This window comes from Didymella exigua (genome assembly GCF_010094145.1).
Source record: "Didymella exigua CBS 183.55 unplaced genomic scaffold M421scaffold_2, whole genome shotgun sequence".
Lineage (NCBI taxonomy): Eukaryota > Fungi > Ascomycota > Dothideomycetes > Pleosporales > Didymellaceae > Didymella > Didymella exigua.
Window position 1 is genome coordinate 887,149 of NW_022984776.1, and position 27,111 is coordinate 914,259.

At 54.7% G+C, this 27,111-nt stretch overlaps 12 protein-coding genes across 12 annotated transcripts; 4 read left to right on the top strand and 8 right to left on the bottom strand.

Moving 5' to 3' along the window:
- Positions 1-657: 657 nt before the first annotated feature.
- M421DRAFT_415839 (ribosomal protein L39e) lies at positions 658-1,361 on the top strand. The gene is made up of 3 exons (XM_033590849.1): positions 658-719; positions 784-884; positions 996-1,361. Exons 1-3 carry the CDS (start codon positions 714-716, stop codon positions 1,042-1,044), a joined length of 156 nt encoding a protein of 51 aa, XP_033453747.1. The 5' UTR covers positions 658-713; the 3' UTR covers positions 1,045-1,361.
- Positions 1,362-1,574: 213 nt separating this feature from the next.
- M421DRAFT_51923 (carbon-nitrogen hydrolase) lies at positions 1,575-2,656 on the bottom strand (the record flags this gene model as incomplete). Its single annotated transcript, XM_033594979.1, has 2 exons — positions 1,575-2,347; positions 2,518-2,656. The coding sequence occupies 2 exons, from the start codon at positions 2,654-2,656 to the stop codon at positions 1,575-1,577; spliced, it is 912 nt and encodes a 303-aa protein (XP_033453748.1).
- A 477-nt stretch (positions 2,657-3,133) lies between these two features.
- On the top strand, positions 3,134-6,168 carry M421DRAFT_415841 (ABC1-domain-containing protein). The gene is made up of 2 exons (XM_033590850.1): positions 3,134-4,294; positions 4,353-6,168. Exons 1-2 carry the CDS (start codon positions 3,218-3,220, stop codon positions 5,733-5,735), a joined length of 2,460 nt encoding a protein of 819 aa, XP_033453749.1. The 5' UTR covers positions 3,134-3,217; the 3' UTR covers positions 5,736-6,168.
- On the bottom strand, positions 5,805-6,623 carry M421DRAFT_198886 (uncharacterized protein). Its single transcript, XM_033588087.1, has one exon. It carries the CDS (start codon positions 6,406-6,408, stop codon positions 5,908-5,910), a length of 501 nt encoding a protein of 166 aa, XP_033453750.1. The 5' UTR covers positions 6,409-6,623; the 3' UTR covers positions 5,805-5,907.
- A 33-nt stretch (positions 6,624-6,656) lies between these two features.
- On the bottom strand, positions 6,657-8,330 carry M421DRAFT_415842 (uncharacterized protein). The gene is made up of 2 exons (XM_033590851.1): positions 7,962-8,330; positions 6,657-7,717 (listed from the first exon to the last, which is right to left on the bottom strand). The coding sequence occupies exons 1-2, from the start codon at positions 8,187-8,189 to the stop codon at positions 6,839-6,841; spliced, it is 1,107 nt and encodes a 368-aa protein (XP_033453751.1). The 5' UTR covers positions 8,190-8,330; the 3' UTR covers positions 6,657-6,838.
- Positions 8,331-11,286: 2,956 nt separating this feature from the next.
- M421DRAFT_198936 (uncharacterized protein) lies at positions 11,287-11,983 on the bottom strand. The gene has a single exon (XM_033588088.1). It carries the CDS (start codon positions 11,801-11,803, stop codon positions 11,327-11,329), a length of 477 nt encoding a protein of 158 aa, XP_033453752.1. The 5' UTR covers positions 11,804-11,983; the 3' UTR covers positions 11,287-11,326.
- Positions 11,984-12,754: 771 nt separating this feature from the next.
- M421DRAFT_415845 (STE-domain-containing protein) lies at positions 12,755-16,056 on the top strand. The gene is made up of 5 exons (XM_033590852.1): positions 12,755-13,351; positions 13,439-13,538; positions 13,591-15,165; positions 15,258-15,341; positions 15,393-16,056. Exons 1-5 carry the CDS (start codon positions 13,216-13,218, stop codon positions 15,625-15,627), a joined length of 2,130 nt encoding a protein of 709 aa, XP_033453753.1. The 5' UTR covers positions 12,755-13,215; the 3' UTR covers positions 15,628-16,056.
- Positions 16,057-17,073: 1,017 nt separating this feature from the next.
- Positions 17,074-17,672, top strand: M421DRAFT_415847 (uncharacterized protein). The gene has a single exon (XM_033590853.1). It carries the CDS (start codon positions 17,124-17,126, stop codon positions 17,577-17,579), a length of 456 nt encoding a protein of 151 aa, XP_033453754.1. The 5' UTR covers positions 17,074-17,123; the 3' UTR covers positions 17,580-17,672.
- A 425-nt stretch (positions 17,673-18,097) lies between these two features.
- M421DRAFT_415848 (tRNA uridine 5-carboxymethylaminomethyl modification enzyme gidA) lies at positions 18,098-20,466 on the bottom strand. The gene has a single exon (XM_033590854.1). The coding sequence runs from the start codon at positions 20,111-20,113 to the stop codon at positions 18,302-18,304; it is 1,812 nt and encodes a 603-aa protein (XP_033453755.1). The 5' UTR covers positions 20,114-20,466; the 3' UTR covers positions 18,098-18,301.
- A 171-nt stretch (positions 20,467-20,637) lies between these two features.
- M421DRAFT_415849 (uncharacterized protein) lies at positions 20,638-21,449 on the bottom strand. Its single transcript, XM_033590855.1, has 2 exons — positions 21,220-21,449; positions 20,638-21,076 (listed from the first exon to the last, which is right to left on the bottom strand). Exons 1-2 carry the CDS (start codon positions 21,402-21,404, stop codon positions 20,902-20,904), a joined length of 360 nt encoding a protein of 119 aa, XP_033453756.1. The 5' UTR covers positions 21,405-21,449; the 3' UTR covers positions 20,638-20,901.
- A 511-nt stretch (positions 21,450-21,960) lies between these two features.
- Positions 21,961-23,742, bottom strand: M421DRAFT_52178 (sucrose transport protein SUC2; the record flags this gene model as incomplete). The annotated part of the gene is made up of 4 exons (XM_033595002.1): positions 21,961-22,381; positions 22,436-22,823; positions 22,873-23,585; positions 23,645-23,742. 4 exons carry the CDS (start codon positions 23,740-23,742, stop codon positions 21,961-21,963), a joined length of 1,620 nt encoding a protein of 539 aa, XP_033453757.1.
- A 773-nt stretch (positions 23,743-24,515) lies between these two features.
- On the bottom strand, positions 24,516-27,019 carry M421DRAFT_199034 (uncharacterized protein). The gene is made up of 2 exons (XM_033588089.1): positions 26,456-27,019; positions 24,516-26,404 (listed from the first exon to the last, which is right to left on the bottom strand). Exons 1-2 carry the CDS (start codon positions 26,632-26,634, stop codon positions 24,601-24,603), a joined length of 1,983 nt encoding a protein of 660 aa, XP_033453758.1. The 5' UTR covers positions 26,635-27,019; the 3' UTR covers positions 24,516-24,600.
- Positions 27,020-27,111: the final 92 nt, after the last annotated feature.

Consider the following 27,111-nt stretch of genomic DNA (forward strand, 5'->3'; position numbering starts at 1 on the left):
TCGCCGACACGGTCACAGTTGGTGCTCTTGAGGCGAGTCCCGTGATACCAAAGAGCGAGAACTTTTAGTGAAGTCAATGAAATGCAGGCTGCAACCGAAATGAAATGAATGCCCCCATTCCATGAGGTCTACAACCCTCGCTTACGCGCATGGAATGGCTAATTATCACCGTAGACTTACTCAGAGCGTCCTACACGCAAGCAATCATCATGGAGGCGAAGATGTGGGGAGTTTCCAAAAGTTGTTGTCAACACTTCTCGTGGTCAAGTACTGCATCCTCGTGCGCGAAGCACGCGTCCAATACACAGTAGCCAAAGTTGATTTGAGCACCGGTTTCCTTGTGTTGTCAAACGGTTCAAAGATTGACGTTGCAACAACTGACAGGCGCGAGGAAGGCTTCAAGAGATCGTCCAAATCATATGCTTCTTCGAAGACTGGAAGGCCAGACCTTATGCAAAGTACGCATGAGAGCATAGACCCCGGAGTCTGATATGATGTAGTGATTACATCTGCACACGATTACAGATTGCATCGTCGATGAGGTGCTGTTGATGTTGCCGCTGTTCTGGGCGGTGATGATCGCGCCTCCCGTGACGGACGAATCGAGCTAGCGCGAACCCACACCCACAAGCACAAGCGAGTCGCACTTGCCGCTCCACGAGAAAATCGAACTTCATCGACACAACTTTCGACATCCGAGTCAATCAGTCACGATGCCGGTATGCTGCCGCCTGGCCAGACGGCCAACCCTACGTTTGACGTGTTCTAACGAGCTTTTTATAGTCCCAGAAGTCTTTCCGCACCAAGCAGAAGCTTGCAAAGGCTCAGAAGCAGAACCGCCCCATCCCCCAGTGGATTCGCCTGAGGACAAACAACACCATCAGGTACGCCGACACAGCCGATGTTCGCATCCCGTAGCTTTCTACGACCGCTCGCAGGAGCGCGCACACGCATCATGGACTCACCATGGAGGAGCCGCAGCTGACAGCCCGCAGGTACAACGCCAAGAGGAGGCACTGGCGCAAGACCCGCCTCGGTATCTAGACGACTCGTCTACGGGCCCTCATTTTCGATACTCGATTCCAGCATTCAAGTACACTGCGTACACGACAAACATCTCTACGAGCGCACACACGGCAATCGGTTTCGAATCGCAATGACGGGAACAGTCTTCCAAGCCAGGCTCAATATGTCCTTCTTCATGAATGGTATGAGTATCTGCGAATACTCTGGCGCTACTGCGGGAATGAGAAATCGAATCATGATGGGTTTAGACTAGGCAGTGGTATCAGATACGAATACACTTGCTGGTCACAATGAACATGATGTGCGTATGGCAGTGTGCTAATTCCAGTTTGGACCCATCTCTGTCCTACGCCGTGATCGCAGCGTGAAGAGTATGATTGGAAAGCTTTCCTCGCTCTTTGGCACTCCGTTTGCGCTCAAAAGCGCCATATATGGGTCACACTACGAGCAGTCAGACCGCCGTCCCTCTTGTTCAATTAAATGAACACACAGCGCCGGGCCGCGAACCCTCGGTCGCCTCAGAACATGCTCAAACGCCTCCCACGAGCCTACTTCCCGCTCCGCACCTGGAACTTCGGCCGTTCAGTCAAGTCTACCACCAAACACCTCTCATCACTCTTGCCGGCGGTCTCAAAGAGACTCACCACGCCCTTATCAATCTTGATCACAGTGCTACTCCCCGCATAGCACACGCCCTTCTCCATACCACTCCGATTCGCCATGACCACATAGACCGGGTCCTCCAGCTTCGCCTCAACGATCGGCTGAAACCTCTCCACCCAATATGCAATAGTCGCAACATCCGGCTGACTAGAGTCGCGCATGAGTTCCTCGGGCGTAAGATGGCATAGCCACGCCATCGAGACGCATAGGAGGTTGGTCTTGTTCGACAGCGCTGTGGATGCGAACTCGTACGCATCCCACGGCGCGGTGAACTTGTACGGGTTGATATCCATGCAGATACCCAGCGTCACGTTGCCCAGGTCACCCAGTGGACCAGAGAAGAAGGGGCTGTCCGGGGAGGCGGGGTTGGCGAGCTTGTGCTCGTTTGATCCGGGGCCTTCGGTGGCCCATGTTTCATCGGTGTAGTAGAGGAAGGACTTGCGGTAGTTGTTTAGGATGACGCCGGCAGGAGAGATGGTAACGGTGGAATTGTATTGTGTCGAGGGCTGGGTCGGTGTTGCGGTTGTGACTTCGGGATAGCCGACTGTTACATGGCAGTTGTAGTGGCGGGCAGCCTGAATGGCCCATTGTGTGCTTGTTCCGGATGTTGTGGGTTCTAGGAATGGTTTGATCTCTTCGAGTGTGAAGAAGTTGTAGCCTGTGGGGATGTTAACATATGACATGATAATACAGTCTGCATGAGTGAGATATGGCAAAGGCAAACGCATATAATGTAGAAGGCGTTCTGAGAAATAAGCATGACGGTCTGTCCATGTTCTCCAGCCTGTGTCACATGTTCGAACCCAGCGTTTTACAACGGTTGCTTACCTGTAAAGGCGAGCTCTGGAAGGACGAGCCAGTCAATGTCGAAAGGCAGTTGAGCTTCGAGTAGTATGCTATCCGCTTTGGCTATGTTCTCCTGGACCTTTCCCACTTCCGGGGCAAACTGGAGACACGCGACTTTCATCTCGATGTTATCTCAAGCCAATGTGGGGTATTTGGAGGGGTAGACCGGGGTGTTGTCGAGCTCGGTTCAGTGATGCAGTGATTGTGAGATCAATCAAAAATGCAGTGGGGGCAAGCGGACTCCCGGAAGAAAACCTGGCGGATGTCTCCTTGGTCAGGCCAGAATAGAGGACTGGCGTTGTAGTCACGAATATTCGGGACCTTGGTTCCCGCGCCCTAAACTTACTCAGAAGCGTTGAGCTGTCCGCGGAGAGATGAAAAGACAGCACGATGCAATGAAACTTTTCCAAACCAACGCCAATAGCAGAAGAACACACAAGATTCCAAATGTCGGGCTTGCAGCAGAGAGACACACCAAACTGCGAGGTTGGTAGTAGGTGTACCTGCATGAGATCTAGCCGCTTCGAATCTAGTGCAGTGCAAGATCTCGGAGCAATTGGGAAGCTTTGGGCAATTGAGAGCTATGACGATGTGATTGCAGCTGCTGTCCACATCTCACAGAAGCAACCGCACGCGGTGTGCAATGGTGATCTCATAAAACTTGCGCCTTGATCCCTTCACGATGGCCGGCAGGCGTTTCGTGGACGTCGCGAAATTGTTCCAGGCCTCCAAATCGATTGCTTCGAAGCACATTACGCTACGGTCGCAGCAGTTCGAGGCCTACCAAAAAACGTCCACATTAGCCAAGGCTGTCAAATCCCAAACCGACCGTGTCACCCTTACTGCTGCCGCTGCCGTTTCCCTTTACCAGCGATCGAATGAGGCCGCTCCCGCGTACACAAAAGTCGCTCCCGAGCGTTCAGCACCAACAAGCACACAACATGCGGACATAACTAGGAAAGAGACTGTAGAAAGGCATATATCAGAGCATGGCATAAGAGAAGGAGTCCCCCAGGATCATCACTATGACCGCTCTGGGCAAACGACCGCTGCTCAGCCGCCACCAGAGGAAGAGCTGCACATTCGACAAGCAAAGGCACCGTGTCGACCACTGCCGGATGGCACCATACCATCCGCAGGGGAAACCTTAGGTCAAGAGAAGGGACGTGATACTTTCTCCGAGCGACTCGTAACGGAGGCTCCCAAGGACCCCTTGGCCAACGAGCAGACATACGACAGAGGCGTCTTCTATACAAGATCGGTGGGGGCACAATCCAAGTCGTCTGCGCAACCACGATCTCAAATACCCAGTAAGACTGTAGACAATCAGGGAAGTGACAGGCACGTCGAGGAGGCGGGTCTCAACCAGGATGTGTTTTATGCCACCCCCAAGCCAGGGCAGCAGCGGCAGGAACAGAACCAGGCCGCACGTCCTCTGGAAGAAGACATACCAGAAGGTATCAACACAGATGTATTCCACTCGAAACGAGTCGCTCGAATGCTCGGGCAGGATCGCTATTCGCGCAAAGAACACCTGAGGTCAACAGTCTCGAGAGGCACAGGGAAACATCCTCTCGATGATCGTCCCATAGCTCAGACCGGTCAAGTCGAAAAGCCCCAACCAAGCCCGTCAGCTCCATCGCCGATACCCGTCCGGACAACTGAGACAGCCCAGCCTTTTGCAAGCGAACAGGAGATGCAAGATCTTGCTTCAAAATTGGCCAAGGACGCCGAAACACAGGCTGCGGCTGCTGCTGAGGTATGTATAGGATAAGGCCGTCCTGAAGTAAACTGATATACTGACAAGTGGGCCGTAGGTACCTACTGAACTCGGCGCAGAGCCTGAGAAATCAGCTTATGTGCTTCGTGAGTCGAGGGTCCCATCTTCGCGGTTCGGTCGACTTTGGCAGTACGCCGGACTCGGCACCAGCATGGCCCTAGGCGCTGTTAGCGAAAGCCTTCGTCGAGTCACAGGTACAGCTGCTGCGACAGGAGGGTCGCTGATGCTCAGCCCTGGCAATCTCGAGATCCTTGTCGCAAAGTTGTCTCGTATGCGAGGTGCTGCACTTAAGCTAGGACAGATGATCAGTTTCCAAGACAGCAAGATGCTGCCGCCCCAAATACAGGAAGTCCTGCAGCGCGTACAAGACAGCGCAGACTACATGCCTGCGTGGCAGAGGGACAAAGTACTTGCGTCCAATCTTGGGTCCGAGTGGCGTGATCTCTTTGAGTCATTCGAAGACATTCCAATGGCAGCCGCATCTATTGGGCAGGTGCACAAAGCGGTACTTAAGTCCACCGGTCAATCTGTTGCCGTCAAGGTCCAATACCCTGGCGTCGCCAATTCTATCGACTCCGACCTGAACAATCTCTCCATCCTCCTCACCGCCTCGCGCATCCTTCCTCGTGGACTCTTCCTCGACAAAACCATTGCCAATGCCCGCACAGAGCTTGGCTGGGAGTGTGACTATACGCGTGAAGCAGAATGCCAGACCCGCTTCCGCGACCTCGTCGCCGATGACGCTTCCGTCTTTACTGTCCCTAAGGTCTTCCCTGAAGCCAGCGGACCAACAGTCCTTACTGCCGAGATGATGACTGGTGTCGGCGTTGCGAAGCTCAAGAATCTCACACAAGAGCAACGTGACTGGATCGGTACGCAGATCCTCCGTCTCTGTCTGCGCGAAATTGTAGAATTCAAATTCATGCAGACCGACCCCAACTGGACGAACTTCCTCTTCAACGCCAAGGACAAGAAGGTTGAACTTCTCGATTTTGGCGCCAGTCGTGATTATCCCGACGAATTTGTCGAGCCTTACATCAACGTCCTCATCGCTGCCAGCAAAGAGGACCGTACCGCCATCCGGGACCTCTCCCTCGAACTTGGCTATCTGACCGGCGAAGAGAGCACAGCCATGCTGAACGCACACACAGACTCTGTTCTCACGCTCGCCGAGCCGTTCAAAGCAAGTGGACCAGATGTGTACGACTTCAGAGATCAGACAATTACAGATCGCGTGCGCGATTTGATCCCGGTCATGGTCAAGGAGCGACTTGCGCCTCCACCAGAGGAAACATACTCTCTACACCGCAAGCTTTCAGGCGCATTCTTGCTTTGTGCAAGGTTAGGAAGCAGAGTTCCGTGCCGCGAGCTATTCGAAAAGGCCATTGCAACATATCACGGAAAAGCGAAGATGAAGTAAATTCATCATATCTTGCGCATTCGTCTGTAGCATAGCGTTGTACATCAACACCAGTGTAAATCTATTGCGAACTCCATCTTCTACCGCGCCTCGAACTGCACTATCCTATTCATTCTCACCTTCATCAACACCATATGTCCACACTCCCTGCACCTCACCGACTCCATCCGCGTCAACGCGACCTTCCCATTGCAATCGCAGCATACGTACATAATCCTCCGCCCTGACTCATTCCGATTGTATTCTTGTTGATATCTGTAGCTCTCGACGCGCTGCGGGGCTTCAGGCTGTTGGGCTTGTGCATCTCGCGTCTCTCGCGCGAGGCGGGCGTCTCGGGACTCTTTTTCCAAAGGATGAGGCGGTGCTGGGGATGGAGTGAACTTGTTGTATCGACGATTGTGGCCGGAGGGCGCTTCGATGACCGCGATCTTATCACCTGCGCCGTTTTCTGGGTCCTATGACTCCTCGGCGTCTGATTCTGTAGGCTGTCAGTGTTTGCACACTGTTCCGGGCGCTCGAACACTTGTACCATCTGCTGCACTCTCTGCTCTATACAAACCTTGGTCATATTCAGAGATGATGGAATCTCTTGTGACGAGGAGTTCCTGTGGTGTGGACTGTATATGCCTGAGCTGAAGGGTGGGAGAGGCTCCATTGCGCTGGTCCAGAACATAACGGAATCTTTTATGTTGGCTGTAGGCAAGGTCGCCCTGAAAAATCCAGTGCTACAGGCTGGGTTGCTTGCGAAGTTTTCGGTGGGATGACTCTGGAACTCAGCGTTCGAGTCTGGAGCATAATGGTTGGAAACTCGAACGGGGGAACATATCTATGTAGCGACCCCATGAATTTGTAGGCCATGTCACTTGGTATTACATATTGTGGAAACGGGACAAATAGATTGTCAGGAGTCAGCTATGAAGGTGACGGTGATTGGTTGTCAGTGCTTGAAGCTTTTGAAACAAAGAGCTCCTTGAGGGAGGATTTGATCAGGCGAGGAAGCCCAACTTTTCGATTACTCTTAAATGCATGTGTGCTAGCTTTTGATGCTATGATGTACAAATTTGGACACTGCAGTGTCATCGATCGGGACTCATTGCCATACACTATGCTTTCTTCTCCCGCTCTTCCTCATCTTTCAAGGGTCCGCGGAACCACAGGGCAGCAGCGACTGCGATGAACGCTCCGTAGCTGGTAAGCATAATCATACGACCACGTAGGCCCTGTTTCCTCTTGAGATCTTCGTTGCCTCCTAGGATTTTGACAGCATCCTTCTTCCAGGTATACTCCAGACCGCTGTACAGTGTGGTACTGGCGACAATCCCAGAAAGACCAGTGACGAGTGTTTTCACACCAGTCTCACCTCCCAGGATATCCTGAATCGACATTAAGATTCCACCTGCAGCAGAAGTGGTGGCAGCAGGGTCGTGAAGAAGGTTCGTGCATAGTAGTGTTCCAAGAAGGGTGAGCTGAAGAAACGTGTTGAACTTTGAAAGTTGAGTGGGGTGCACCTCTGCGCTTGGAAGACTGAAATCCCAATATCTTGCCATGGTCTTTGGTGCGGGTAAAGATGCGTAACGGTAGTAGAGTGCAGAGGCTGCCAGACTCATATCTCGGCCAAGGACGATGACAGCCAGAGGCGCCGCCATACTCCCGTTGACGGCCAGACATGTGACGAGGGTCGTCATGAGCAGCTTGTCAGCCATGGGATCGACGACGCTACCAACGACAGTCTGCAGCTTCCACTTTCTGGCTATCCATCCGTCGAGGAGATCAGAGAAGGCCGCATACGTGAAAAGCGAGAAGGCTGCAAGATGCTGGTTGTGAACAATAAGATATCCAATGACCGGTGTCGCTATTAGACGTGTGAGGGTAAGGAAGTTCGGTATGTTGTAGATCTGCTCATGTCGTTGTGCTGGTGTATCCAGCTTTAACGAGGATTTCAGAGTAGCTGCAACTTCTGCTGTTGTTGATAAGTCATGATTCTGAGGCTTCCTGTCAGCGATTGTCACAATTACACGGTTCGCTCTCACGGAGATAGCTGACTATAGATTGGCGTTCCTTCGGCCGCCTAGATCCATCGTTCTCGTGGGGTTGATCATCATATTGGGTAAGTGAGGATGCGATCATCACAATAACACTTGGTGCAGATGAGAAGTTGCGCCGCAAGTTCCCGTGATGAAATGAAGAAGCATAGGCGACGCGAGAAGTATGGAGAGATCAACCTACCTCTTGGTGTTCAGGTAAGCCCTGAGAAGTTGCTTTCTTCTCGTCTTTGGGCTCGATACTACGCCTAGCCGTTGTACTGAAGACGCTAGATCGTTGTATGCGACATGCGTTGTTGATTCTGGCTACTAGTAGGGCCTGGTGATGCTTGGCGCTGCTGTTTCGTGTCCAAGAGCATGAGGCACGTGAAGGGAAAGGGAGAAGAGATTGGCCGCTGCGCAGCCGTGACATCGCTCGTGATCCACCCAAGGAGCTGCACGAAAGCGTGCTGGAGAAAGGCGATATCCTGAACGCCATTGATTTGATGATTGAACGTGCGATCTTCCGGTGTACTTGGTCGTGGCTTCGACGCGCCTGCAGGTACCGGTAAGCATTACCGTAGCGCTTTGCCAAGGCTGCCCGATACAGCAAGCTCACGATACCTCCACCCCAATTTCGCAGACCAGGACAGGGCGCTCGGTGAATCAGACAATGTTTTCGATGACCGCCGTCTTGACCGCAAGGGCCGAAAAACTCTTGCCACAACTCCCGCCGCATCTCCACTTCAATCAACACCAAAGCAGCGCATACAGCAATTGTGCAAGGCTCTGTCGGAGCCGCAGATGTCGCCACGAAACTAAACCGTGATTCGTGAACAAGACGCTTTATCAGCGTCGGGAAGCCAAATGTCAATGCTAGAGTATTCTCAAGACACGAACTGGCAAGCAGAGGGCATGGAGCCGACAGCATTCGCATGCAGGCAGACTACCTTAACTCAACAATGCTTCTCACGAACGCTCATGCGCGGCAAAATACTGTCATCGAGACTTGGCCTCCTCCATTGGTGCCGAAACTCACAATCAAATGCATTCATCCAATTTTCGCCACTATGCTCAACACTCCTCACAAGCTAGGGACTGCCTGCTCATTCTCAGAAGTTGGCAGTGAGCTAGCATTCTCCATAGGCAGCACGCTGAGCGATAGATTATACTACCTGTTACACATGCAGCAAAGCCACTTCTGAGGTTTGCGTTCTCCATGTCTTTACGGTCCAGACGCCTGGAGCAGGGTGTGGCTGCCAGAGCGACTCCCTCCACTGTTCCAATCAACATTCCGACTTCGTCGCCCTGCTTTCTGCGTAGCGGCAGATCTCCTGAGTATTGACATAGTCTCCGAGCATTCTGGAGGCCGAACTGCAACCCCTGAGTTGTGGATGACTAGGAGCAGCATTTGCTACGTATGAGACAAGGTTGAACCTTACTTCGTCGCTTTGTAGCACCAGGGCCCGCTACCATACTTTACAAAGGGTTTCCGGTTGCGGACAGAAGCTCGACCTCCACATTCGCCTCCACCATCTGCCTACTTATCATGCTCTTCCTCGGCTTCTATGCGTACCTGAGAGGGGTCTCGTTGGCGGACGAAGCTGAAGCTCTCAAGACTGGTACAGGAGGAGAGCTATCCAGATGAGGCTTAAACAAAGAAGATGTACTGGAGGAGCCGCAGGATTTGGATCCATCTAATGAGCCGTGCTGATCAGCGCGGATAGTATTGCCATGCTACGAATCAGTCACCCCACAGAAGTCGAAAATACCAATTGAAACTTTGGTCACCTCCGCAATTGGCATCTCAGCTATCGATTTTGTATATCTTTGCAAATTTCCGAGAACAGGTCTCCATCTTGGATCCACAGTTCACAGTTTGGAGCAGAACACTACCATACTTTGTAGCGAAGATTTTCGCCATTCGTAACGATCACGTGTACGCACGCGAACCATAGCATCCCCCATCCTGGCACGGGCCGCGTCTTCCATTGCTTCTACCGACTCTTTACTAGATAAAGTTTGGCATTGCTGCATGGTATCATGTGTCGTGCATCAAGCCTGGCACTAGAGGCGAATTGGTGGGTTCGCTTCATGGTCGACCACGATGCCGCTAAGAAACTCTAATAGAGATCCGGTCAATGAGTCCTCCAAAGCTTATGGCGTAATTCTGGAGAAAACCCGAGTCGCGCTTGCAGTAAGTAGAATGCGACCAGAATCAATCGGCAAAACTGCGGAAGCTCATAAACGTTACCTCTAACGTTGACAGGCGTTGTTGTTTGAATCTTATGCAGCAAGCGACGAAGGCTTGAATCGAGTACCGAGAAGTTATCGATGCGAGCATCAATAATTACAGGCTTATGCTTGCGCATTATTGCCGGCGGCTCAATGTCAACTTCCGCGACGGCCAATGTGCTATCGAGCACCTGGGACCCTTCTGCAAGTGGCGGACTGTCCTGAAACTCCCGCGACTCTGAAACACGGCTTCGAATTCTGAGGCAATGGAAGCAGATCAGGGACACCAAACACGCCCTGCATCGTTGCCCTGGACCTCTTCTTGCTCGGTTTCCTGATCACCAGTCTCTTGTGGCTATCGCAGCTGAGACCCCATCGACATAGGTCCGAGAAACATCGTCATCGTGGGTACACACCCGCTTCACCTGCATGATAGAGGATTGGGTTTGCGGAAGTTGCCACGATCAGAGGATGAAACGTCAAACAATAAATGAATGGTACATACTGCAAAGTAGCATCGCAGCGGATGGATCGGCTACCGAGTTCAGACTATTTATTTACTCTCGCTACCTCTGCGGATGTATCAACTCGCCCAGACTCGCTTATCAAATTGCGAAATGACGAAAAAGGGACCGATGGGCCTCGACGTCGTTGAAATCGAACGAGCTTGTAGCCACAGCTGCAACGCATGACTTGTCATCAACGCTAACGGACTTTCAACGTCCCAATTAATGATCATGGTTGAAACCTTATTACTTCTTACACGGCTGAGAGAATGGCCAGTGCAATGGCGCACTGGCAACAGTCTACTACGCTTACAGCAGAGCTGGTCTGAGTAACGGCATTCCTCTTTCCTAGTGAGACCATTTGGCTTCTAGCGAGCAGCCTGACATCCCATTCGAGCTCATCGAAGGGTGTGGGTGGGTTTCAGGTGTGCCACTCCAGCCCCCGCTAACGCAGGTACAGGCTCCCATGTCCCAAAACGATGCTTGCTCCGATGAGAGTGAAAACAACGTGCGCTGGCAAACGCAAGAAGTTGTTCTCGTGGACGGCACTGCAGATTCTTGCCGCAAGGTACCAAGCGTTTGCAGACGGGATGCACGAGGTAGAAGGATTTCGCGCTCGATTAGGACGGAGTGCGGTGCATTCAACACCCGAAACAAGCCTACCAAAACTCTCAGAACGCAGCCAGCGCCATCTCAAATACCGGAAAGTTGGAACCAGTCTTCAGTAAAGCGAGTCATAAGCGCATAGACAGGTTGGATGACAACATCAAATCGTTTATTTGGATGCAGCGGTAACAGCAACAACACCTCTCGAGATATGAAGCTGCAGCTACAAGTCCTGAAAACGCCGAAACGTGGGGTTTGTGATGACCCTTTTCCGACTGCATGAAGGTGGTGACGGCACCAAGCTGCAAGCCGAGCGGCGCTTGCACTCGACAGGCAGAGCCACCGGCGTTCCCCATTCGCTGACTCGTACGAGCAACAGAACGGTTAGAACGATAATACCAGCTAAAAGCAATTCTGAAACGGCTTCATTGGCACTCTCACTGGCTCGCGGGGCGGCGTTACGCTGCACAAGCTGTCCTGCAATTGACGACAGAACAGCGGGCATCGTCGTCTGAAGGGCAGCGAGGACCCAAGCGCGGCTTATCACCACTCTGATCACCATGCAAACCGCAGAGGGTGGTAGGCTAGAGAGCGAGAAACCTAAAGATGGCCAATGGCCGCTCCCGCAAACCGAGCAAAAAGCGCGTTTCAGAAGGATGATCAAACAATACTTCAACGCTGCTTCTGCTGGTTCCTGCATCTCGACGCATTCACGTCACCGGTCGAGCAGCCACAAATGGATGGCTTCAGAAAACGGGCTGGGAGGGCTCGATGATGACATGCTCTTGTGACTGCGACGGCACAGAGTGCGGTCTGCCACCGCTATTCGCAGACTGAGTGAAGTGGGATGAGTCCTGGGCGCTTGCAGGTGGGTCGCCAGCGCAGGCTCAAGCTCTGCAGCGCGAATTACTGTGAACACAGAGCGATAGCAGAGCAGCTTCTATCGACTGGGGAGGTTCGGTTGCCAGCGGAAATAGCGATAGGGCGGTATCAATGGGCTGACAGGCAGGAGAACAGTGGTTGCGGCATCGCACAGCATCCGCGCCGACCGCCGGGCACATGTCCGGCTGCAGACAGCCACCTGCCAATGTCCACGAGGCTGCTTCGTACAGCAGCGTGGCGTTGAGACGATTGTGTGGCCGGATGTGCCCTCATGCCGTGCAAATGCGGCCATTTAACTTTGAGCTGGTGAGGTCGCAGCAGCCGACGGACCGTGTTGATCTGGTCGAGCACTCGGCGCAGCTGTCATTTCAAGCATGGCGTGGCGAGGGCGAACCAGCCCGACCAGGGTAGGTGCACGAAGCGAGCGGGGCAGATGCGGTTAACCGCGAGGAAAGGGCGCCCTGGGCCCTCCAGCACAGGACCAGCAGGTTGCATCAGAGCTCCACGACGGCCTCGATGCATGATGCTATCGAATGCTCCGCACAGGGAAGCGCAGACGAGGGCACGGCCGCGCAGGCATGCTGCTGGCCGCTGCGGTGGAGAGAGGTCGCGAAGAGAGGACGACTGGAGTCTGATCCACCGCTACCTGGCTCTCTCGCAGCGACATGCCAGCGACACGTCCTCTAAGCGCAGCCCGCGGCCAGCCACTCTGATGGCCGCTCTGGCGCACCTGCGCTAGGGGTTGTTCACTCACCACCCACTGCAGCACGGCCGTCCCACGAGTCGCCCGCACACGCCAGAGTGCGGGCCCTGAAATAGCTTGATGGCAGGGGTCCGCAGACGGGCGCAGAGACCAATGGCCAAGGTCTTTCTCAAACACCGCTAGGCCAGCAGAGACCCAGAGCCCAGGGCGTTTCAGCGCTGCAACACTTTAACCTGCCGCTTTCCCTCCCCAGACCTCGTTTCGCATCCTCAGCCCGTCACGTCTGCTCGCTCACCCGTCGTCGAGACCGCTTGCGATACATTTCATTCTCATTTCACATATCTCAAACCGTCGCTGGCCGATTTCTCTTTCGCTTTGCGCTTCAACTTTCGTTGTTCGAACCTGGCAGGCCCTTAACCGCGCTTCCCCCTCGCGTTTCCAGAGTTCCTAGCACCACATCACGTCACCGACGTCTGATCTCCGCGACGCCAAACACCCGTCTATAGAGGGACGTGTTGCAGCGCAGCATGTTTCCCACCCACCACGCCCAGATGCCCCCACCTCAGGCACGCTCTGTAGCGCCTGAGACGTTCTTATTAGATCAGGACGCTCAGCAAAGCCTGCCGCCGGACAGCATCGTCGCCCTGCAGCAAGTCGATAACCGTACGTGCCGCATCCGTGTCTCTACTGCCTGCGCATTGCTCTAGACGTCCCAACTGTGTGCTCTCCTGTGTACTAACCTCGCTGCAGTCAAGTACTTCCTTATCTCAGCACCCGTCGACTGGCAACCAGACCAGTACATTCGCAGGTTTCTTCTGCCTACAGGCGAATATGTCTCTTGCGTTCTGTGGTAAGTCCGTCTGTCTCGACAATACACGTCAGCCCGGCTAATTGGCCTGCAGGAACAACCTCTTTCACATCTCAGGTACCGACATCGTACGATGCCTGTCTTTCAGATTTCAGGCCTTTGGCCGCCCTGTCAAGAACTCCAAGAAGTTCGAGGAGGGTATCTTCTCAGATCTGCGCAACCTGAAGTCTGGCACAGACGCGTCGCTGGAGGAGCCTAAGAGCGCATTCCTCGACTTCCTCTACAAGAACAACTGCATCCGCACACAGAAGAAGCAGAAGGTCTTCTACTGGTACAGCGTACCCCACGACCGTCTTTTCCTTGACGCGCTGGAGCGCGACCTCAAGCGTGAGAAGATGGGCCAGGAGGCGACCACCATGGCCGTCAGCGAGCCCGCGCTTTCCTTCGAGTTTGATTCCTCGCAGTCTCTCTTCGAGCAGCTCACCAAGGCGCAACAAACCAACTCCTCCTCGTTCAACAACAACGTACAGCCTTCGTACCAGCACGGCCCATCACCCGATATGATGTCGCGCGAATCGATGCCCCCTCCCCAGATGGTCCCTGTTCAGCAAATGCCCCCGCAGCAGCCAATGCACCACCAGCACCAGCCCGTACACCACCAGCCTGTACATCATCAGCCTGTTCACCACCAGCCGGTGCAGCACGAGGATCCCATGGTTCAATATCATCATCAAATGTCTATGCCACCTTCTATGCCGCCGACCATGCAGCCTACCGTCATGAAGAGCAGAGAGCGCGAGTTCAGCGCCTCACTGCAGTATGACCGCAACGGCATCCCGCTATCGCAGGTTCACCAGCGCCACAGCTCGATGCCCGCTTACATGGAGTACTCGCCGGCTCCCTCTTTCGTTTCTTCGCACTACGAGGATTACAGCACTCGCGGCATGTCGTTCGAGCCCCTCACCCCACCGCAGCACCAGATTGGTCTCGGTGCTGAGCCAGCTTACATTGCCAACGAGGACACTGGTCTCTACAGCGCGATTCCTGATCTTCCCGTGCCCAACACATTCAACCCTTTGATGAACATTCCCCCGTCGAACTTGATGGGCCCTGGTTACCCGGTGTCGAGGCCGTTCGCTCCTGGCAACGTTTACTCTGTCATCGAGGGCTCGCCAACCTACAAGCAGCGCAGGAGGCGCTCGTCGCTGTCTGCTGGCATCACTGCTGCGGTCGCCGCTGCCAGTAACGCTCACCAGGCTCACCGACAAAGCGATCTGAGACGGTCAATGTCAGTTAACCCTGTTCCTGAGGCTGACGAGTCGCAACACAACTCGCCTTCGCCCAACGGTGCAACCTACGCTCAGTCGGTTCAGGACACCAAGCCTGTGATCGACACCTCGCGCCAAGGCACGCCTCTCAACACTGTTGAGGAGAGCCCTGAGCATCAGCCAGCGATGCTGCACCACGACGATCTGAACAGCATGGTCAATGGTGAGCTGTTCGAGACTCCACTCCAGCACAGCGCTGTCGCTCGCGCGGCAGGTGCTCCTGTCTTCCGACGCGCGCGCAGTGCTACCATGATGGAGATTGGTCCCTACCCACAGAAGTCCCACTCTTGCCCCATTCCTACATGTGGCAGACTCTTCAAGAGATTAGAACATCTCAAGAGGTAAGCACCTTCCCTCCTCCAATTTCCCGTTGATAGGTCGTTAGGACCTGGAAACTATTTTTGTGCATTGACGCTGACGGTCTGGCGCTTAGGCACGTGCGTACTCATACACAAGAACGACCATACGTCTGCCCGTTGTGTAACAAGGCGTTCTCGCGCTCGGACAACCTTGCCCAGTGAGTCATTCTCGTCATCACTTTCTGAATTACATTGCTAACGCAAGCCAGACATCGTCGCACACACGAGCCCCGTCCTGACGGTGAGCCTATCGAGGACTTCAACGAGGAAGACCTTGAGGGCGAAGACGACCTTAACCTCGAGGAAGACTCGCCCACATCGGGCAACGAGAACCTCTACGGTGCACACAATGTGCCTGCTACTTACGTCGACATTCCGGGCCCAGGCCTCGGCATGGGCGCCACCATGGCCACACCTCAGCAGCTGATGGCCAGCCACTACTAGGCGGTCGCCAACGACTGTCTTTATTGATGTCTTATCACGATACAAGCGTTTGGCGCCGGGCGAACCTAGATAGAGTGGCTGCGCTTCTTTCTTCTTTCTTATTGATTCCCTAGATTAGGTTTCTTCTTCTGAGCATCTTACGATGTCTGCATCGCGTCGCATGCATTTTTCCCGGTATGGGACGTCACGAACACGAGTACCCTTTTTCTTATTGCTTCGCCTATATGCGGCCATCTTTTCTTACCCGGTTGCATATCCTGTTGGCATACAAGCGATTTTCTGCAAAAGTTGTTGGATGGTATTGGCGCTGACCGCCGCTACGCGCACCTTGTTGGTTGCTGCGTTTTTCTTGTGGATAGGATACCATAGCGGAGGTCGCCACTTGAGGCGAGTGTATAATAATGCAACAATGCAGAGACTACCCCTAACGTCAGCTCCACATTGTCCAGTGACACATGATCTACTGTCCATCGATCGAAGAACGGACCGGCGTGTCACGTTAGACGGACTCGTTCTGCGCTGACCCCATCCAAGCAGCTTGAGGTCTGCCAGCTTTTGTGTAGTGAAGCTTTGACTCTCGAACAGCCACACAGTTGACTGTCTTTGAAGACGGGTTCGGGCGGCTTCTTCCCTTAGCGAGCGGATGCGCACAGCAATGGATAGAAACCATCGCGCTCCAGCCAATGGAGTTGTACACCGATCCAGTAAGCCCCGTCTTCTACGGGTCAGGATTCGACAACGGAACCCGTAGGATTGACGAATTACAAATGCAGCCGCTTCTTTGAAGGGTTGAAAGTGTACATGCTCTTGCCAGGCGGTCAGAAAGCATCTCACCGATCGGACCAGTACAAAGAACGTGGGCGGTCAGAATTCTCCTTCTGCAACGTCCCTCGAGGCCGCCCGGCAAACGTCCCGCAATCCAAAAGGAGAGTCTCCTGGCTGAAGGCGAGAGGAGCTACGTTGAGAAAGGTTGGCACCCGCAAAGAGTTCATTTGCCCTCCAGGACGGCTCTCTTGTCGGCAATTGACATGTGCATGGCGCGCAAGCGGGATGTCGTGTTGGCGGAACCAGGACGTTCATAAGACCGCTCCCCGGAGGATGGTCAGCTAGACACAGCCCTGGAGGAACTCTGCTTCTCAAGATGACCGGAAAAGATATCTACAGTGCAGGTGTGCGCAGCCTCGAGGCTATAGTGACCGCACTTGTCGCAGGCTGTGATTGTGACCATACTTTATTGCGAAGATCGGAGTTGGCAAACATTCTCAGTAGCGTTATGTCGAGGATCCAAAAATCTGATTGAAGACGGAAAGCTACCTTCTCATTCTTGAGATCAGGCGGACACGCTCGTGCAGCGAGTCCGCAGGCCGCAGGCCGAAGAGACGGGACAAGGCCGACTCCCGACTAGGTAGGTACCTCTCCAAGGTGCTCCCCGTATTGTGGGCCTCGTCAACCTCTACCACTGTCTACACATCGTTCCTCAGCAGACAACCGACACCATGAGGGGTATATTCGCACGAATATTCGCACGAATACTCGGCATCTCTGAGCCTGTCGCCTACGAGTATGAGCCGCTCCCATCCAGTGAGCACTTCCGCTATCTCATCCTCAACCCGGGGATTGGCGACGAGCCGCTGGTCTGTTCTCTCGACACCACGCCTTTGGCAGGAAAGCTGTTTTACGAGATCATCTCTGACTACTGGGCATCTCCGGAGAAAGACCGAACTATTAGGTGTAACAAAAGGTCTTTGACCATCACGTCAAGTCTGCACGAAGCGTTGCGCGCGCTGCGCTACGCTGAATGTTTAAGGGAGCTCTGGGTTGCTGAGATGTGCATCAACCAGGACGATATCGAAGAGCGACTAAAGCAGATTGATCTTAGGCTGCGGATACATCAGAAGGCGCACCGTGTGCTTTATTATACGGGACCTGGTTCTCTCGACGGCCAGAGATGAGGTGGCTATTGTTGAGAGGATCGAGGCGCCATTGCAAAGGATTCCGCAAGCGTAGACAGCGTTTTTTTTGGAGAGTTGAAGTAAAGTGTGTGCCATTGCATGAACTAAGATGCGCTTGTGCCTGTGCAGAGTATGTGCAGGTCGCTGAAGCGAAGACTGGGGTACGCCCTTCACCGCTTGATGACTGTCTCCATCGACCTGTCGACCCACCCGTGTCTTCGTCACAGCAATTACATGAAGCGCCTTGAGAGCTGCCCAATGGAATTTCCCTACACGAAGCAAAGCCTATCAGGAGAGTAGACTGCCGGACCGAAGCCTCTAGGTATCTGTTAGTTCATCTGGACACGAGGAGAGGCCACCATCGAAACGCAGAATCCGCCGCACTTCGCTATCTAGACCCGTACCATGCCACGCTCATTACACGTCTGGGATCCTTGGACGGAGTCAACCGCGGTAGCTTGATGACATTCAGGGCGCGATGGACGAGTAACGCAGAGTTGTTGATGCGTTGAAAGTGGCTTGGCAGGATACTGCTTGTGTAGGCCAGCATCGAATTTGTAAGAACAGAACATGGTAGGTATCATACAAGAGATGCCCCTCGTCTAGGGCATTGAGATGCAGGGTCCGAACCCCAAACGCCGCGCAATGCAAACATACGAATGCAAAACTCCATCGAAATCTTACAGTGCTCTGGCCGCAGCTGGCAAACCTCAACAGCGCGTCTACATCCCTTCGACGGCAATCCCCTTCGCCGCACCCCCTACATCCCTATACATCGCCTTCCGCTTCTCCACCTCCTCCCTCCACCTGCGCTCCCGCTCCTCCCTCCCCACGCCCTTGACGTACTGCAGCAGCCTCAACGCGCCCGTGGGCGTGACACCCTCGACTCTGCGCGCCTGCCCCACGCTCTCCGGCCTTGCGACCTTGAGGGCCGCCTTCTCTTCGAAGCTGAGGCCGAAGATGGCCTCGAAGTCGAGATCGAGGGGGAGCGCGAGCTGCTCGTCGCGCAGCCAGCGCGCCTGAGCAGCTGTCTGGTAGGCGACGTACGGCGCGTAGGTGGCTTCGATGTGCACTCTATCCCTGATGCGGTTGGAGAAGGATGTGATCTCGGGCAGGATGGAGGCGAGGCTCGTGGGCGTGGTATTCGCCATGCGAAGCAGGTCGTAGGCGGAGCGTTTTGAGCTGTCATTTCGCACGTCGAAGCCGTGGTCTTTCCAGAGCGGGGCGCCCATAGACTTGCCCTGTAGCAAAGCTGTCAGGCTCGCCGTCTGTGTGGCTTCGTCGCTGAATGCGGTCCAGCGCGCGTCGCCGACGACGCCGTGCGAGCGCCCGAGGGACGTGAGTCGGGTATCCGCGTTGTCGGCGCGGGCCGACATGCGGTATTCGCTGCGCGAGGTGAACATGCGGTACGGCTCGGAGACGCCCTTTGTGATCAGGTCGTCGATCATGATGCCGATGTAGCCGTCTGCTCGTGTGAGCACCATGGCTTCTTTCCCAAGACTGCGCAGGCCGGCGTTTATGCCTGCTACTACGCCCTGGCCGGCGGCTTCTTCGTAGCCCGTTGTCCCGTTGATTTGGCCGGCGAGGAAGAGGCCGGAGATGTTTTTTGTTTCGAGGGTCGAGCGTAGGTGCCGTGGATCGACGTAGTCGTATTCCACACCGTAGCCAGGTTGTAGCATTTTGACGTTTTCTAATCCCTTTACTGTCTTCAGAAAGGCTTCTTGAACGTCTGGTGGCACGGTGCAAGATATGCCGTTCGGATAGATGATGTCGTTATCGAAGCCTTCGGGCTCGAGCCAGATGATGTGGCTGGTCTTATCCGTGAAGCGTATGATCTTCGACTCGAGCGAGGGGCAGTACCGCGGCCCCTTGACGGTCTCGCGGATATGTATCGACTTGTCGAGGTTCTGGCGGATGATCTCGTGTCCGGCTTCGTTGGTGCGGGTCTCGTGGTTCAGCAGCTGTTGCTCGACTTGTACGCGGTCGTTGAGGTAGCTGAAAGGCATGGGTGGGTCGTCACCTTCTTGCGCGTCAAGAATCTTGAAATTGATCGACTTCGCGTCCAACCGTGGCGGCGTGCCGGTCTTCAGCCTCCCCAGTGTAAATCCAGCTTCCCGCAAACTCTTGCTCAGGCCAAACGTCGCAGCCTCGCCCATGCGGCCGGACGGGAAAGCGTCCAGTCCAATATGGATCTCTCCGCCCAGAAACGTGCCAGTCGTAATGACCACATTCTCCGTAGGAATAATCTGTCCGCTCTCCAGCCTCACGCCCGTGATCTTCCCATAGGCACCCTTCCGCTCATCGTCCGGCGTGCGATCCACAATGATATCCGCCACACTCCCCTCCACAACGCTCAACCCCTTGTATCCCTCAATCTCCTCGCGCATGTACTGCTTATACAGCGCGCGATCGATCTGCGCGCGCGGCCCCCACACCGCAGGGCCCTTCTTGCGGTTCAGGACTCGGAACTGCACGCCCGCTTTGTCGACGATGCGGCCCACGACTCCGTCCAGGGCGTCGATTTCGCGCAGCATGGTGCCCTTGCCAATCCCGCCGAACGAGGGGTTGCAGCTGCAGACGCCGAGGTTTTCCCTCGAGGGCGTGACGAGCGCGGTGCGGGCGCCGGAGCGCGCGGCGGCGGTGGAGGCCTCGCAGCCTGCGTGGCCGCCACCGATGACGATGACGTCGTAGGGTCTGCGGGGGCTTAGTCGTGGTGTCGCGGTTTAATTAAGGGTGGTGAAGTACTGCTCGGAGATGGCGACGCTGGCAAATGTCTTGCGGCGATTGTTGAAGGACCGTACGCGCGGTGCGTGGCCCCAGAGCTGGCGCGCTCGCTGTGCGATGACTCGCTGCATTGTGGGTGTGGATTGTTGCGGAGAGGTTGTCTCGAAAAAGTTGGGATGGACGCGGAGGTCTCGAAGTCGCCGCAACTTTCGCCGCGCGCAGTCACGTGGTGATAGACATGAGGATGTCTGCGCGAGTAATGGGTCAGTTGTCACCGGAGCTTGGTATGGAAGCTCTAGAATTATGAATGACCTGAGCGCAATGCGACGGTTGTGGCCTGTTGAAAAGCTTGCTAATTGAGCATGCAGTAAAGATCAGGTTCTGAGCAGAACGCCTCCATTCACATTCTACAAGAGCATGGATCGTACATAAGAACCTCCTGTGGTATACACTCCTCGTCTCGTACAGTTGCAACCAGAAACGACAGCTTCCTCGGGCCAAAGCCTCGCAAGTCGCATTCTTCCTCCAAGTCGCATAGGTGCAGTCTTCATTACAAGGTATAGCGGCAAATCATACACATCTCAGCAGAGATGACTGCTTAACCGGACGCTTCCTGGACGAGACCCTCGTCGTTAGTCTCAGCGCCCTCTTCGGTGCGGGCGCGGCTCAGAACATCGAAGTTCCTCGCGACCAAGCTCAGGTTGGAGCGCTTGTTGCCCTCGGCGTCGGTGAAGACCTCCATGCGCGCGTCGGCGTCGACGTAGAGGAGGGATCTACCACTGGATATTAGCCGCTGTCCAGTCTTCATCTCTTGCGCAACTGTCTGGCTGCACCTAACGTATGTGCTAGAGCTTGCGCCTTCGATGCGCAAGCCGCCAGCAAGAGCCCACATCTGATAGGAACAGTGCAAACTCACCCCTTAGGCACGTTCATGAGAAAGTCCTTCTGTGCGCCCTGCACGAAACTCGCAACCCTGAACCAGCTCGTCTTCTTCTCCTCGCCCTTACCGAATGAGCTTCCGATCACGTATCGCACCAATGTCCTGTCGCCGCTGATGGTCACCTCCTCGGGCGCAACACCGAGACGGCCGACGACCGTCATGCGCGCCAGCTGGCTGGCGGGGGACGAGGAGAAGCTGCGTGTGAAGGCGCGCGGCGCGGCGGTACGGAAGCTGCTGAAGAACATTTTGCGATTGGACTTGGATTGTTTGAGGTGGGCTGGATGGGTGGTTGTGGCGGCGATGATGTTTAGTGGTGCTGTGGGTGGGGACGATAAGTGAGGAGACGCGAGTCGCGTTCTACCGTCTACCTACGCGACCTGTCAGTGTCAGGGGTTTGCCAAGCGCCACCATTGACGAATCAACGTGGGGGGAAAAGCGACTTGGCTGTTGTGGAACATTTGGTCGGAGGCCTTCTATTGGTTTGTTGTTATGGTCGCTTGTTTGTTTTCCAGCTTCTTCAGAGATTTTGCTGTCGCCTTGTCTCGCATATTCGAGGTGTTCTTATGCCGCATCTCCACGAGCCTCCAAACCCACTCGTCCTCATCATAGCCATACACTTCATGAACCTACTCCATCTCCGGCAAGCATCCAATGTAGCGTGGGGAATAGGAAAGCATCTTGTACGTCGACTTCAAAGTTCTATCGACCGAGATCTACTCAATACCTGGCGATCTTCCCTAATCTTACAGTGGTGAAAGCCGCGACAACCGCACAGCACGCACCAATAAACAAACAAACACTAATCGCGTTAACGCCCTCGGTGCTGTGATGTTCCTCCTCGGGCGCATCGCTGAGTTCCGGGCTCTTCCCAGGCTCAAGTAACGAGAAAACAACAAACGAGATACCCGTCCCCACGAACTGTGGCAATGTGGTGTAGACGTTCATGATGCCCAGGTATTTGCCCGAGCCTTCACCTGTAGATTGCTGCTCCGAGTCGGGCTGGTCTAAGTGCAGGGTAGACGGTCCATCGAGCTCGACAGAGTTTCGACCAAGAGGCACGTAGGTGGATGTTGAGGACAGGCGGTTGATCTCGACGCCGAGGAAGGCGAAGGGCGCCCAGCAGCTGATTGCCCAGGAACTGGTTGCATTAATGTCTGTGGGCGTGATAGTGTAGAGATAATGGAGGACTTACATGCCGCACACGCCGATAATCAAGGTGGCACCGTGTAAAGACTCGACGAATGGTGCTAGGCACATCGCGCAGGCAAAGACGATATGTGAGATCATCCAAGCAGTGAGAAGCGAGGGCCTGTACTGCCCAGCTTTTTGCACAAATGTTGCCAGTTTGACGGGTGGTCGCGCGGTGTAGGGCGGCTCTTCGCCCTCTGGGCTCTTGACGACGAAGGGCAGCAGCACGGACATGATGAAGGTGATGATCGAGAAGCCGATGAGGGCCAGTGAGCCGACCCGACCGACTTGGCCAGTCATGTCGTTGGAGTTCTTTGCGGAGGCAGGTGCGTCGTAACGGAGGTATACCTCGCCAACCCAGGTTGTACTGTAGAAAAGGAAAGGGAACCAGCCTAGTTTAATATCAGTGGTGTTCATTCAAACGAGACCTTGAGAACCTACCAATCCATGCCCAGAACTGCACATGACAGATGGTTTTGATAGTCGCTGGCAGATTGAAGGTCGACTTTGCAAGGTCGATCAAGACCTTAGTGGCGCTCAGCTGCTCATCTCCATCATGCCCAATGAGTACCCTCTCTGTGACAGCCCAGCTCGTAAGACCCACGGTCAGACACAAGCAGAAAGCAGCTACGACTGTGAGCTGCTTGAATTGCGTATCTCCCAGCAATGTCCCAAAGACCGCCTCCAGCTTGACAGCTCCAGCGCCGTATCCGATCAGGCTGCCCACAGCAACCATTCGACTGGCCCAACTGCTCCCAGCCTGCTGTTTGGGAATGGGCAGCGTGTCAACAATCAACCCTCTGCAACTGCCCTGCACCGCATTGATAGCGAAATCAATCCCATAGATGCTGAACACAGCGAGTACTATCGTCGCGTTCCTGACCGCTTCCTTCTCGCTCGCAAACAGGCCGACCACTTCTTTCGTCCAGCCGAGCAGCAGCAGAAACAAGGATGTGAGGATGGTGCAGCCGACCATGAAGGGGCGTCGTCGGCCGTGGCGCGAGGTCGAGCGGTCTGCTATCACGCCGACCACTGGCTGCATTATCAGGCCTGAGAGAGGGCCCGCGATCCAGACGAGTGAGATACGGGACTTTGTGAGGCCTAGCTCGAGGAGGTAGGGCGTACAGTAGGTCATTTCGACGTTCCATGTTATCCTGCAATGGTTCCATTAGCTCTGATACCAGACAGAGCGCGTAGGGTTAGGGAGGCGCACTGTAGGCCGATGAGCGACGCTGTGAGCAGCGCCATGCGCACGCTCTCACTAGAGCCTTTGATCGAGGGCGTACCGGCCCATTGGGCTACGGACGGCATCCTCCCTCTTCGCGATTGTATTCCGATTGGTTCTGGGTGTTAAGGGGTCAGGTGCTTCGGTATGCGGTCGCGTGCGCTGTGATGGAATGTTGCATTGGGCGATGATGCGTGTGGTTTGAGATCTTGCAAGGCTTCGACGTTAAGGCGACATATTATAAAGGCGAGAGAGCAGAAGGTAAAAGTGTAACGGTTTATTGTGATGTACAAGCATATGTGGCTGCAGGGGGAGTGAGACGTCAGCATAGATCGTGGCTTGGGCGCGGAGAGACCGTTGAGCTAGTGAATAGAACGGGCCGCTTGCGTCCAGCACGAACGACACCGAACGCCTGGTCTCGGTTGAGCGACCGCCGATTTAGACTCGGCTTAGTACCTTGGAGGCTTCGACAACCTCCGAACACGTTGGGCTCATTTGCTCATGCAGCAATGCAGCATCTGATGTCTCTCCCATGTGGCTGTTTGACAGCCTTGATGATGTATGCTTAAAAGTCTCGTCTCCACACCTGGACCGCCTTATCCATCCGGGATTTCCGGTCTGCGGAAGTGGTTGCCGCTATCAGGAAACAAACTCAGGAGAATGTTTCGTCAGCAATCGTGTCAGCAACAATTTGACAGAAGAGGAGATTTAACAACTGGCACGACACGCCGTGTTGAGATGAGGTGTTTTGGGTGTCATCGATGTTCAATTTGATAGAGGTGATCAAACAGCCAACGAATGCGATGCAGCAAGATGCGGCGATGCAGCAAGACGCGCCTGAACATGCTATGGATACACAACTCCAAATGACAGACATAGAAGTACAACGACAATAATACTAATTAACAAGTGGAAGCCTCGCTCCCGTACAAGTGGTCGATGCATCAAGCACCGATCAGCTCCTTGGGCACACAGGCAAAGCCTGTGCTAATGACAGCCAAGATAGAGCTGAAAATGATCAAAGCCCAATTCAGGGCCTTTTCACCGCCTCCAATATCCTTGCCGAAGAGCTTCAGGTGGAATGCGACAGGCAAGATAATGCAGATGGAGAAGCAAGCGACACTACCAAGTAGTGCCATGATGCGGTCGAAAGACGGGAAGACGATGGCAATAACCACAAAGGCAGCGATGGTCACGACCTTCAATGTGACCTTGAACAGCCCCCGGTTGAGACCTGACATGCCGTTCATGGAGGATGACATGGCCATTGCTCGGGAGTCGAGACCGAAGAGGACTTCGAGAGTGGATACGATGGGACGGGCGTTCAGCGGGACCTTGGTGAGCGGGATAATGGCGATGCAAATCGCGATGAAGACAGAGAGACTTGGAGGGTAGCCTGCCGTCCAGAATATGTTATTCGTAACCTCCTCACTGACTCCATCACCAAACATGAGGATGCCGGCGCAAGCCATACCGACATCGATCAGGTAGGTAAAGATGTAGGTAATGTCAACGCCGCGGCGGTACTTGTATGGATGTCGCATATCTCTGTAGATGTTGGGAAACACAGAGTGACCACCCCAAGGAGACATGAGAAGACCTAACGAGAGCGGAATCGTCATCCAATTCTCGGGAAACAGGTACTGGGTCATGGGCTGACGGATGGAACCAGGAGCGTCAGCTTTGAGGAGACCGTCTGCCCACACAGCGAGTGTAATACCAAAGCAAGCCATGACACCCAGAATGGATGTAAAGGACAGCAGGCGCAGAGGAAGGAAGCTCAGTGGAACCAGAATGACACCACAGACGATCTTCCAGGTAAGAACGCCATACCCAGAAATCAAGGCGTCCATGCTGTCAGCGAAGAGCACCACAAGGGCAACACATGCTGCCAGGAGTTCGAGAGAGAACAAAATGCTAACAGCGATGCGAGCCTTGTTACCGAAAGAAACGTAAGCCAGGTCGGCGAAGGTGATGAGGGAGTTGTCGACATCCAGACACTTGGCAAGGAGCTTCGCGGTATACGAAGTCACCACGGCAGACCATGCGAGAAAGATCATGCCAATCACCCATCCAGAGTATCTTAGAGCGAGGGGCAGCGTTAGCAGCCCCACACCAACCAGAACGTTGACAGAGTTGAAGATGGTCTGTGGAAGTGTCGATTGCCCAACTACAACGTTGATGATCTGTCCGTCCTCTTCGACCTGCTTGACGAGCAGCGGCTCTCGTTCTTGCTCTGGTTCCTGCACGCCCTTCAGCTGCTGCTCGGTGAACAGGCGTCCAGCATGGCGCATCGAAGACTCGTTGACGCGTGCGGACAAGCTGCCGTAGGCTGTGCCATAGCTTCCGCCGAAGGGCGAGGAAAGCGAGGGCTCAATGTTGAAGATACTGTCGCCACGGTCTCTCAGTCGCTGTTGTGAGTCCCTCGGCAGAAGGCGGGTGTGCTCGTCGGCGCCGGCCTCTTCGTCCTCGACGGCAGTTCCCTGGTCAGACGTGCGCCTTCCTTGTGATTGCAGCGCATTGCGAAGAGCGGATCGGTGCTCTGCGAGGGTGCTCGGGACGAATCCTGCGCGCGGAAAGTCGGCGGTGGGTGTCTCTTCGTCGTCGTCACTCTCGACGCGGAAACTTGGGCGCACGGGGGTGATCTCGAAGAAGCCTGCTGCACGCTGCCACGAGCGGGCGAAGTTGTTGATACTGTTGACGCCGCCTGCATCGCCCAGCGCCTGCAATTGCTGCGATACCGAGGATCTTTGTTGTCTTGTCAGCACGCGGTCGCTGCCAAGTGCAGATTCTGCCTACCTCCGCCTCCGCAGAGTTCCATTGACGGCCGAAGACGTGCCTGTGTTCGATGCGCTCTGTTCGCTGGGCCGCCGTTCGAGCCCGTCCCACTGCACGCGACTGCCCTGCGAGCCGACCGACGCACCGCGCACGCCGTCGTACTGGTCCCATGTGGACGGCTTCTTGCCCTTGATGTCCATGGCGAGCGAAGGTCAGTCTCTCACACAGACGGGTACACGGGAGCAATAGCAATGGCTTGGGGATAAGGGAGAGCAGGTGGAGCCGATATAAAACTTGTTCGCGGACCCATGCAGGGTGCGGGAGCTAGATACAGTATCAATGAAAGTTTATCGTCGGTGGATTGGCATAGGAAACGCGTAACGCCTGGAGTCCATGACCACTGCGGCACGGCAATCGTCCTGACAGTACGAAGTAGCGCCGAGGACGGGGGAGATATCATGTGTGAAGCCCTGACACCAAGATAACTATCACGAGGCAGGCGGCGCCCCGCATGTACTTCGTACCTTTCGTCATGCCGCGGGCACACAGCGGGCGTCTACTGCGCTGTGAGTGGGCCCGTTAGCGATTGGAAGGGCAGAGTGCCAAAGACAGAGCACAGCCCATTATCATTGTTCACAGTACTGAGTCAGCAGTGACTCTGCTTGACTGTATCTGAC